We start from the raw sequence: 12,160 nt of genomic DNA on the forward strand, positions 1-12,160 counted from the left end.
AGGTGTTGATCATTTCAGGACTGAGATGAGGAGAAAACTTGAACCCAGAGGGTGTTCCATCTTGAATATATTTAAGGCTACGACTGATGGATTTTTGGTCTCACAGGGAATCAGTGGCTATTGGGGACGGGCAGTAAAGTGGAGTTAAAGCCCAAGATCAACCATGATCACACTGAATACCTAAGCAGGTTCAATGGGCCATATGTATACTCCTGCTCCTATTTCTTGTGTTCTCGTGTTCTGCTGGAAGGATCTGAAAAGAGATATAGGTCTGAATTTCGAGGGTGGGTTAGGGGTATCATGTAAAATCCAGTGGACACTGAGCCTGGCCACCCTGCCCTGCTGAAACTTTGTGAGTTATAGGAAAGGGAATTGAGCAGCCAACGTTCGCTGAAATTTAACGGCAATGGGAGAGGCTCACAAAAAACACCCACTGGGCCATCAGTGTGCCCCCTCTTTGGATTTAATTTGATTTGATTTATTATTGTCACAAGTATTAGTATACAGTGAAAAGTATTGTTTCTTGCGTGCTTTACAGACATAGTATACTGTTCATAGAGAAGGAAATGAGAGAGTCGATGACTCTCATGCAGAATGTAGTGTTGGCTGTGGTGTAGTCATAACTGGGGTGTAGAGAAAGATCAACTTAATGCAAGGTAGGTGCATTCAAATGTCTGATGGCAGCAGGGAAGAAACTGTTCTTGAGTCAGTTGGTACGTGACCTCAGACTTTTGTATCTTTGTCCCGACGGAAGAATGTGGAGGAGGGTATGTCCGGGGTGCGTGGGGTCCTTAATTATGCTGGCTGCTTTGCCGAGGCATCGGGAAGTACAGACAGAGTCAATGGATGTGAGGCTGGTTTAGATGATGGATTGGGCTACATTCACGACCTTTTGAGTTTCTTGCGGTCCTGTGCAGAGTAGGAGCCATACCAAGCAGTGAATAAACCAGAAAGAATGCTTTCTATGGCGCATCTGTAAAAGTTGGTGAATGTCTTAGCGGACATGCCAAATTTCCTTAGTCTTCTGAGGAAGTAGAGGCATTGAAGTAGAAGGTTTAACCCCTTCTAAGATTCCTTCCTGTTGTGGTCTTTTTAGCCTGGCCCCTCAACTCTACCCTCTTTACCAGAGTCAGATGTTTTTGAATTCATTTATGGAAGGTGGACTTCACTGGGGAGGTAGCATCTATTGACCATTCCTTGCCCTTGAGTAGGTGGTAGTGAGCTGCCTTCTTGAACTGCTGCTGTCCCAGAAGTGTAGGTGCACCCATAGTGTTGTTCAGGAAGGAATTCCAGGATTTCAACCAGGCAACAATGAAGGAACGGCGATGTATTTCCAAGTCAGGATGGTCAGTGACTTGGAGGGGAACCTTCAGGTCATGGAATATTGTGTGCTGTTCTGGTCACCTCACTATAAGAAGGATGTGGAAGCGCTGGAAAGAGTGCAGAGGAGATTTACCAGGATACGGCCTGGTTTGGAGGGTAGGTCTTATGAGGAAAGGTTGAGGGAGCTCGAGCTGTTCTCTCTGGAGCGGAAGAGGCTGAGAGGAGACTTAATAGAGGTTTATAAAATGATGAAGGGGATAGATAGAGTGAACATTCAAAGACTATTTCCTCGGGTGGATGGAGCTATTACAAGGGGGCATAACTATAGGGTTCATGGTGGGAGATATAGGAAGGATATCAGAGGTAGGTTCTTTACGCAGAGAGTGGTTGGGGTGTGGAATGGACTGCCTGCAGTGATAGTGGAGTCAGACACTTTAGGATCATTTAAGCGGTTATTGGATAGGCACATGGAGCACACCAGGATGATAGGGAGTGGGATAGCTTGATCTTGGTTTCAGATAAAGCTCGGCACAACATCGTGGTCCGAAGGGCCTGTTCTGTGCTGTACTGTTCTATATTCTATGTTCTATGGTGTTCTCAGGTCTCTGTTGCCCTTGTGCTTTCTAACCAGACTTGGTGAGTTTCTGCAGTGCATTTTGTAAATGGTACATTATACTGCCACTGTTCATCGGTTGTGGAAGGATTGAATAATTGTGGAAGGGGTGCCAATTAAGCGGGCCACTTTGTCCTGGATGGTGTCGAGCTTCTAGAGTGTTGTTGGAGCTGCATGCATCCAGGCTAGTGACAAGTATTCCACCACATTCCTGACTTGCGCACGTTGATGGTGGACAGGCTTTGGGGAGTCAAAGGCCAATGGGCAGGGTGAGATGGTAGGATCAAGAGATAGCCGAGAAATCAGGTTCACGCCTGATTTCTTGCTCCTCCACACGGGATATTGGACAAGGTCAGCCTTGTGCCCATTTCTGGCATGAGGCGGAATAATTTATTTAAATTAAATTTAAATATGTTTATCATTGAATCAATGCACCTGGGAGATTCTGCCGCACTGGCAGTGCCAGGATGCCAGGCTGGCAGTGCCAGGCTGGGACTGACCAAGGGGTACTCTTCCTGCCCTTAACCACCCCGGTGGGCCTCAATGGCTTCCGGTTCTACTGGTTAACGCTGGCAAGGATCACGAATGGTCCCCAGCAACTGGGTAAATTGTTGTGATGATCTCGCCGGGAGAACCGGAGACCATTGAGGCCCCCAGGGGAGGTCAAGGGCAGGGAGGGTGCCCTTTGGACAGTCGCAGCCTGGGTTGTTTTTTAGTCTAAGTGCTTATGAGAGCATATTTGAACTCACCCACAAAACGGGTCAGAAACTCTCCTGTTTTCATGCGCATCCAGGACTTAGATTTTTTTTTGTAAGATCACCCCTAAAAGGTGATTTACTCACCACAGAATTCTTAGCCTTTGACCTGCTCTTGTAGCCACAGTATTGATATGGTTAGTCCAGTTCAGCTTCTTGACTATCACCAGGACACCTATAATCAATGAGACCCCCAGTGCAGGATACTTCTGACAGGCCTCACTGAACAACTGGCAGTGGTCACTACTTCTGGTGGTGCAGTCAGCAATGAAGAAAAGCAACCTCTTGTAGGCAAGACTTCCTGTCGTTGAGGACTGTACACCCTTTCTCAAGTCAATTAACAGCCTTTTGTCGATCAAATGGTTGCAGGGCAAACATTTTTATTGGGTCAGGCTCCAATTTCTTATCTGGTGGTAAATACCATGAATACCATGTAAATACCATGAACAGTTTCAGTCCAGCTGCCAGTAACTACATATCCACAGAACAAAGTCCATATTTTGTTTCATGTGGATATTGTATTGAGAGCGCAGTTTAAAAAGGAAAGGAGAAAGAGTGGAGTGGGGGATAGAAATTTTACCCATGTTTAGAAAGTTTGCCTTGGAAACTTGGCACTGAATGATAGCTATTGCGAAATACTTGGAATTTTATTTTCTTTTATTAAGCTCTCAGTTCCATCTTGGGTTAACAGTAATTATTATTCTGTGTAATCGTTAAATTGGTCATCAACAGGAGCCAAATCTAGCTCCTTCAATTCTACACCCAATAAAATAAACTCTTCAAGACCATCTTTCAAAGCATTGCTCTCACTGTGCTTTTCTTCTGTTGCATTTATCAGGCAGCTGCAAAACTGAGTGGTTTGACCGTGATAACCCGTCAGGGAATGGGGATTATGAAGATCTTGTGAATCTCCGGAAAGAATATCCCAGTCAGATCTGCAGCAAACCGGTTGCCTGTGAAGTGGAGACAACATCAGGAGTTCCTGCCTCAGACACCGGAGACAACATCCCTCAGTAAATAATGATTCCTCTCAGCTTATTTGATACTGTGTCTTCTTTGGGCTGGATTTTAGGTTCCCATCTCGCTGGGAGCAGGGAGGTGGGGCCGGTAGTGCCTGAGAAACCTGGAAGTAAGTTCAGTGTTTGTGTTAGCAGCTACTGCGTTACCGTTGAGTTTTCTGGCTTTCCCACCCCATTATCAGGGAACGGGGTGGTGATGACCCGCATGAGACAACTTCAACTTCCATACTTAAAGGAAGATTCCAAACATGCTGTTTGATGAATATTTGAGTGAGGAGAAGAACAGAATGAATTGGTGGAAGGAATCCAGGTGTCTAACGGATGAGTGTTTATGAAGCGTTAACTCTTGGATGCGTTGCTGGGGTTGTAAGAGACCCACATGGAGATACTCTTCATTATTCAAGATACAGAGAGGTCTGCTGATGAAACAGAGGTGTGACTGACTGAAAGTTGCCCATGTGATGTGCAGCAAGAGTGTGGTACCTTGTTCCTGGATTCAGTGCTGAATGTATTTAATGACCTCAGCAGGGCAGGAAGGCTGGGTATAGTGGCACACTCACTCTACATCACTCTACCCTCTCACTTTGCATTCTCAAGTCGGCTTCACATCACTCCTACTAACCAGCTTTGCAGATGCAGCCTTCCCTTTCTATCTATTAACTACCTCACATCACTTGATCATTGGGACCTCTTTTGGGGCAGGTGTGACCTGTACGATAAGGATGGGTTGCACTTGAATCCCAGGGGGACCAATATCCTGGCGGGGAGGTTTGCTAAGGCTCCTGGGGAGAGTTTAAACTGGAATGGGTGGGGGGTGGGAATCAAATTGAAGTGACTGGGAGAGAGGAGGTTAGCTCACAAATAGAGAAAGCTTGCCGACAGTGTGAGAGGGAGGATAGGCAGGTGATAGAACATAGAACAGTACAGCCCAGAACAGGCCCTTCGGCCCACGATGTTGTGCCGAGCTTTGTCTGAAACCAAGATCAAGCTATCCCACTCCCTATCATCCTGGTGTGCTCCATGCGCCTATCCAATAACCACTTAAATGTTCCTAAAGTGTCTGACTCCACTATCACTGCAGGCAGTCCATTCCACACCCCAACCACTCTCTGCGTAAAGAACCTACCTCTGATATCCTCCCTATATCTCCCACCACGAACCCTATAGTTATGCCCCCTTGTAATAGCTCCATCCACCCGATGAAATAGTCTTTGAACGTTCACTCTATCGACCCCCTTCATCATTTTATAAACCTCTGTTAAGTCTCCCCTCAGCCTCCTCCACTCCAGAGAGAACAGCCCTAGCTCCCTCAACCTTTCCTCATAAGACCTACCCTCCAAACCAGGCAGCATCCTAGTAAATCTCCTCTGCACTCTTTCCAGCGCTTCCACATCCTTCTTATAGTGAGGTGACCAGAACTGCACACAATATTCCAAATGTGGTCTCACCAAGGTCCTGTACAGTTGCAGCATAACCCCACGGCTCTTAAACTCCAACCCCCTGTTAATAAAAGCTAACACACTATAGGCCTTCTTCACAGCTCTATCCACTTGAGTGGCAACCTTTAGAGATCTGTGGATATGGACCCAAGATCTCTCTGTTCCTCCACAGTCTTCAGAATCCTACCTTTGACCCTGTAATCCACATTTAAATTAGTCCTACCAAAATGAATCACCTCACATTTATCAGGGTTAAACTCCATTTGCCATTTTTCAGCCCAGCTTTGCATCCTATCTATGTCTCTTTGCAGCCTACAACAGCCCTCCACCTCATCCACTGCTCCACCAATCTTGGTGTCATCAGCAAATTTACTGATCCACCCTTCAGCCCCCTCCTCTAAGTCATTAATAAAAATCACAAAGAGCAGAGGACCAAGCACTGATCCCTGTGGCACTCCGCTAGCAACCTGCCTCCAATCCGAAAATTTTCCATCCACCACCACCACCCTCTGTCTTCGATCAGACAGCCAGTTACCTATCCAATCGGCCAACTTTCCCTCTATCCCACACCTCCTCACTTTCATCATAAGCCGACCATGGGGGACCTTATCAACCGCCTTACTAAAATCCATGTATATGACATCAACTGCCCTACCTTCATCAACACACTTAGTTACCTCCTCAAAAAATTCAATCAAATTTGCGAGGCACGACGTGCCCTTCACGAATCCGTGCTGACTATCCCGGATTAATCCGCATCTTTCTAAATGGTTGTAAATCCCATCCCTAAGGACCTTTCCCATCAATTTACCAACCACCGAAGTAAGACTAACCGGTCTATAATTACCAGGGTCATTTCTATTCCCCTTCTTAAACAGAGGAACAACATTCGCCATTCTCCAGTCCTCTGGCACTATCCCCGTGGACGGCGAGGACCCAAAGATCAAAGCCAAAGGCTCTGCAATCTCATCCCTTGCCCCCCAAAGAATCCTAGGATATATTTCATCAGGCCCAGGGGACTTATCGACCTTCAGTTTATTCAAAACTGCCAGGACATCCTCCCTCCGAACATCTATTTCCTCCAGCCTATTAGCCTGTAACACCTTCTCTTCCTCAAAAACATGGCCCCTCTCCTTGGTGAACACTGAAGAAAAGTATTCATTCATCACCTCGCCTATCTCTACTGACTCCATACACAAGTTCCCACTACTGTCCTTGACCGGCCCTAACCTCACCCTGGTTATTCTTTTATTCCTGACATAAGAGTAAAAAGCCTTGGAGTTTTCCTTGATCCTACCCGCCAAGGACTTCTCATGTCCCCTCCTAGCTCTCCTAAACCCCTTTTTCAGCTCATTCCTTGCTAACTTGTAACCCTCAATCGAGCCATCTGAACCTTGTTTCCTCATCCCTACATAAGCTTCCCTCTTCCTTTTCACAAGACATTCCACCTCTTTCGTGAACCATGGTTCCCTCACTCAGCCATTTCCTCCCTGCCTGACAGGGACATACCTATCAAGGACACCCAGTATTTGTTCCTTGAACAAGCTCCACTTTTCATTAGTTCCTTTCCCTGACAGTTTCTGTTCCCAACTTATGCCCCCTAATTCTTGCCGAATCGCATTGTTGTAGGGAAAAATCCCTTGTACCAGTGCATTCAAGGAAGTCGAGTCGCAAGGCAAGGTTCAAAGCGTTTTTCTATATTGTACAATTACTGGGATCCCAGGGAGAACCTCGTAACCAGCTCAGAAACAGTGGCTTGGCCACGTTGATCTCAATAGTTATACATTTGCTCTGGATATTTATAGGAATCCAAATTCGAGCGGGAACATTTGCTCATACATTTTTACAATACCTAAAAAGTGGTCTGTCTGGTCAGGAAGTTCCCTGGGAGGCTTGTCAATTTGCATCTGTATGGTGTGTGTCCGTGTTAATGGGACTGCCTGTTCTTGCCCCGGTGTTTTAATGTGTTTCCCATTATCCTCTCGACGTGTCCCCTTATCTAAATCGACCTCTGCTGTTTTGTGTCCGTATTCTATGCTTGCGAGATTAGGTGTTCATGTCATTTTGTCCTGCTGTGTGTAGGGGGATTTAATCTAATCTTTTATTCTTTTTATCCTGGTTTATTAAGTTTCTTTGCCTGCCTTGGCCATTTTATTCCCGTAATATTTTACTGACAGTCCAGCTATGCCATATATCCCACTCCAGGTCTTGACTCACAGATATCCCGATTTTCTGGCCAAAGGCCGGTTTAAAATGCAGCTTCGTGCTGTTGCTGGGCAGAATAAGGATCTTTTGTCGGCTTTGAAATTAAAGGTCTCTCAGCTGTGCAGAGGGGGATTTAAACGAATGTCCATTCGGGTGTTCCCCTCTGCATTGTGGGCACGTTATGAATGGTGCCAATCAGTCCAATAAATGAGTTTGTTTAATGAGGTGAATATTGATGAGATAATAAAAATATGGCTTTTGGAAAATGGCCTACTTCAGCATCATAATTACCTCTCCCCCAGTTGTAAACCTTGCCCTGCCGTAAGGCCCTATCCTCTCCATTGCAATAACAAAAGACACCGAATTGTGGTCACTATCTCCAAAGTGCTCTCCCACAACCAAATCTTACACTTGGCCCAGTTCATTTCCCAGTACCAAATCCAATGTGGCCTCACCTCTTATCGGCCTATCCACATATTGTGTCAGGAAACCCTCCTGCACACACTGCACAAAAATTGCCCCATCCGAACTATTTGACCTACAAAGGTTCCAATCAATATTTGGAAAGTTAAAATCCCAGATAGAGAAGGGGAGCACTCAGACCGAAGGTTTGAGATGTGTCTATTTTAACGCAAGGAGTGTTGTCAACAAAGTGGATGAGCTTAGAGCGTGGATCACTACTTGGAAATATGATGTGGTGGCCATTTCAGAGACTTGGATGACTCAGGGACAGGCCTGGTTACTTCAATGCCGGGGTTTCAGATGCTTCAGAAGGGACAGGGAGGGAGGCAGAAGAGGTGGGGGAGTGGCACTGTTGATCAGAGATAGTGTCACGGCTGCAGAAAAGATGGACACCATGGAGGGATTGTCCACGGAGTCTCTGTGGGTGGAGGTTAGGAACAGGAAGGGGTCAATAACTTTACTGGGTGTTTTCTATAGGCCGCCCAATAGTAACAGGGATGTTGAGGAGCAGATAGGGAAACAGATCTTGGAAAGGTGTAATAATAACAGAATTGTCGTGATGGGAGATTTTAATTTCCCAAATATTGATTGGAATCTCCCGAGAGTAAGGGGTGTAGATGGGGAGGAGTTTGTTAGGTGTGTTCAGGGGGGTTTCTTGACACAGTATGTAGATAAGCGTACAAGAGGAGGGGCTATACTTGATTTGGTATTGGGAAATGAACCTGGGCAGGTGTCAGATCTCTCAGTGGGAGAGCATTTTGGAGATAGTGATCATAATTCTATCTCCTTTACAATAGCATTAGAGGGAGATAGGATCAGACAAGGTAAAAAAAAGTGTTTAATTGGAGTTAGGGGAATTATGAGGCTATCAGGTAGGAAATTGGAGTCTTAAATTGGAAAGAGGTTTTCTCAAGGAAATGTACGGAAGAAATGTGGCAAATTTACAGGGAATATTTGTCTGGAGTTCTGCATAGCAACGTTCCAGTGAGACAGGGAAGTTATGGTAGGTTACAGGAACCGTGGTATACAAAGGTTGGAATGAATTTAGTCAAGAAGAAAAGAAAAGCTTCCAAAAGGTTCAGGGAGCTAGGTAATATTAGAGATCTAGAAGAGTATACGGCTCTTAGGAAGGATCTTAAGAAGGAAATTAGGAGAGCCAGAAGAGGTCATGAGAAGGCCTTGGCAGGCAGGATTAAGGAAAACCCCAAGGCATTCTACAAGTATGTGAAGAGCAAGAGGATAAGACGTGAAAGAATAGGTGGGAAGGTTTGCATGGAACCGGGAGAAATAACAGAGGTACTTAATGAATACTTTACTTCAGTATTCTCTATGGAAAAGGATCTTGGTGGTTGTAGTGCAGACTTGCAGCGGACTGAAAAGCTTGAGCATGTAGATATTAAGAAAGAGGATGTGTTGGAACTTTTGAAAAGCATCAAGTTAGATAATTCGCCGGGACCAGACAGGATGTACCCCAGGCTACTGTGGGAGGCGAGGGAGGAGATTGCTGAGCCTTTGGCGATGATCCTTGCATCATCAATGGAGACGGGAGAGGTTCCGGAGGATTGGAGGATTGCGGATGTTGTTCCTTTATTCAAGAAAGGGAGTAGAGATAACCCTAGAAATTATAGACCAGTGAGTCTAACCTCAGTGGTTGGTAAGTTGATGGAGAAGATCCTGAGAGGCAGGATTTATGAACATTTGGAGAGGTATAATATGATTAAGAATAGTCAGCATGGCTTTGTCAAAGGCAGGTCATGTCTTACGAGCCTGATTAAGTTTTTTGAGCATGTGACTAAACACATTGATGAAGGAAGAGCAATAGATGTAGTATATATGGACTTCAGCAAGGCATTTGATAAGGTGCCCCATGCAAGGCTTATTGAGAAAGTGAGGGGGCATGGGATCCAAGGGGACATTGCTTTGTGGATCCAGAACTGGCTTGCCCACAGAAGGCAAAGAGTGGTTATAGATGGGTCATATTCTGCATTCAGGTCGGTCACCAGTGGAGTGCCCCAGGGATCTGTTCTGGGACCCTTACTCTTTGTGATTTTTATAAATGACCTGGATGAGGAAGTGGAGGGATGGGTTGGTAAGTTTGCTGATGACACAAAGGTTGGAGGTGTTGTGGATAGTGTGGAGGGATGTCAGAAGTTGCAGCGAGACATTGATAGGATGCAAGACTGGGCGGAGACGTGGCAGATGGAGTTCAGCCCAGATAAGTGTGGGGTGGTTCATTTTCGCAGGTCAAATAAGATGGCGGAATATAATATTAATGGTAGGACTCTTGGCAGTGTGGAAGATCAGAAGGATCTTGGGGTCCGAGTTCATAGGACACTCAAAGCAGCTGTGCAGGTTGAGGCTGTGGTTAAGAAGGCATATGGTGTCCTGGCCTTCATCAATCGAGGAATTGAGGTTAGGAGTTGTGAGATAATGTTGCAGCTTTCTAGGTCCCTGGTCGGACCCCACTTGGAGTACTGTGCTCAGTTCTGGTCACCTCATTACAGGAAGGATGTGGAAGCCATAGAAAGGGTGCAGAGGAGATTTACAAAGATGTTGCCTGGGTTGAGGAGCATGCCTTATGAGGATAGGTTGAGTGAGCTCGGTCTTTTCTCCTTGGAGAGACAAAGGAAGAGTGGTGACCTGATAGAGGTGTATAAGATGTTGAGAGGTATTGATCGAGTGGACAGTCAGCGGCATTTTCCTAGGGCTGAAATTGTTGCCACAAGAGGACACAGGTTTAAGGTGCTGGGGAGTAGGGACAGAGGAGATGTCAGGGGTACGTTTTTCACTCAGAGGGTGGTGGGTGCGTGGAATGGGCTACCAACAACGGTGGTGGAGACGGATTCGATAGGGTCTTTTAAGACACTTTTAGATAAGTACATGGAACTTAGTAAGATAGAGGGTTGTAGGTAAGCCTAGTTATCGCTAAGGTAGGGACATGTTCGGTTTTGTGGGCTGAAGGGCCTGTATTGTGCTGTAGTTTTCTATGTTTTCTATGTTTTTTCTATTCCCATCTGTCTATCTACCGCTGACACTCACCCTCATCTCTCTACAATGCCATGTCTCTCCCTCATAGTCGCTCACGCTCAAGCAGAATCCTTCCTTCAGGAGGCTTTACTTGCATGTTCTCGGTAGTCTGTTCGCCACTTGGCTCAGACACATCATCTGATCAGGCTGGTTCTTCTTCAGCTTCTCCAGATGATGTTGGTTCAACTGGTGTCGAATCGGAATTCGACACAGTCGTGATCATAGGTTCAGGGATTTCCAAACACCGAGTGTCAGATATTGATATTTCAGATACTGACTCTGCAAACCAGCCTCCCATCCATTGACACCGTCTACACTTCCTGCTGCCTCGGCAAAGAAGCAGCATAATTAAGGACCCCAAGAACCCCAGACATATTCTCTTCCACTTTCTTCTGTCGGGATAAATATGTAAAAGTCTGAGGTCATGTACCCACCAACTCAAGAACAGCTTCTTCCTGCTGCCATCAGACTTATGAATGGACCTACCTCACACTCAGTTGATCTTTCTCTGCACCCTAGCTATGACTGTAACACTACATTCTGCACTCCCTCATTTCTTTCTCTATGAATGGTATGCTTTGTCTGTATAGCATGCAAGAAACAATACTTTTCACTGTATACTAATACATGTGACAATCACAAATCAAATCAAAAATTCTCTTTTTGTCACCTCCAAACTCTGTCATCATGGGTTTACACAGAAGAAATTGCGAGATTTTGGCAGTATTTCTCAGTTGAAGAGTCGTTTCTTGGTATGGGCTATTGTATGTCGCATGGGCTATGTTTCTGTAGGATATGAGATAGTTGGTTACTCTTTTGGCTCATGGTTTCTCATCCTTTGATGCTTTAAATTCATTCTTCAATTACTGTACCAACGTCTCTGCCAATCCATTGGTGGAAGGATGGTAACACAGTTCTGATGTGCTGTATGCCAAGGTTTCTGGGGTAGTCCACAAATTCTTTTGACATGAACTGAGTCCCATTATTGCTAACTAATTGCTCCAATTTGCCAAACTGTGCAGGTACTTTGTCTCGTCGCTCAGTTGTCTTTTCAGTAGTCGTCAATTTCATCATCATGATTTCAGGCCATTTGGAATGTGCATCCACTTGGACAAGAAACATGGATCCTTCAATTGGTTCCACAAAATTAATATGTGCGCTTTGCAAAGGCTGTTTTGGCCAATCCCATGGGTGAAGTGGTTGATGAGGTGGAGTATTTTGTATCCTTGCACAAGACTGACACCGTCCTACACTTTCTTCAATGTGTGAGTCTAGTCCTGGCCATCAGAAATAACTCCTTGTGAGTTCTTTCAAATG

The 12,160-nt window shown here is 45.5% G+C and overlaps 1 protein-coding gene across 8 annotated transcripts in view; it reads left to right on the top strand.

Moving 5' to 3' along the window:
• Positions 1-12,160, top strand: part of LOC144510017 (uncharacterized) — a 275,355-nt gene that overhangs the window by 167,805 nt on the left and 95,390 nt on the right. For all 8 annotated transcript variants that reach the window (XM_078239203.1, XM_078239202.1, XM_078239206.1 and 5 more), the window contains one exon: positions 3,530-3,704. In XM_078239203.1, the coding sequence (XP_078095329.1) occupies positions 3,530-3,704 (175 nt within the window). The remainder of the gene's footprint in view (positions 1-3,529; positions 3,705-12,160) is intronic.

This window comes from Mustelus asterias, chromosome 22 (assembly GCF_964213995.1).
Source record: "Mustelus asterias chromosome 22, sMusAst1.hap1.1, whole genome shotgun sequence".
NCBI classification, from domain to species: Eukaryota; Metazoa; Chordata; class Chondrichthyes; order Carcharhiniformes; family Triakidae; genus Mustelus; species Mustelus asterias.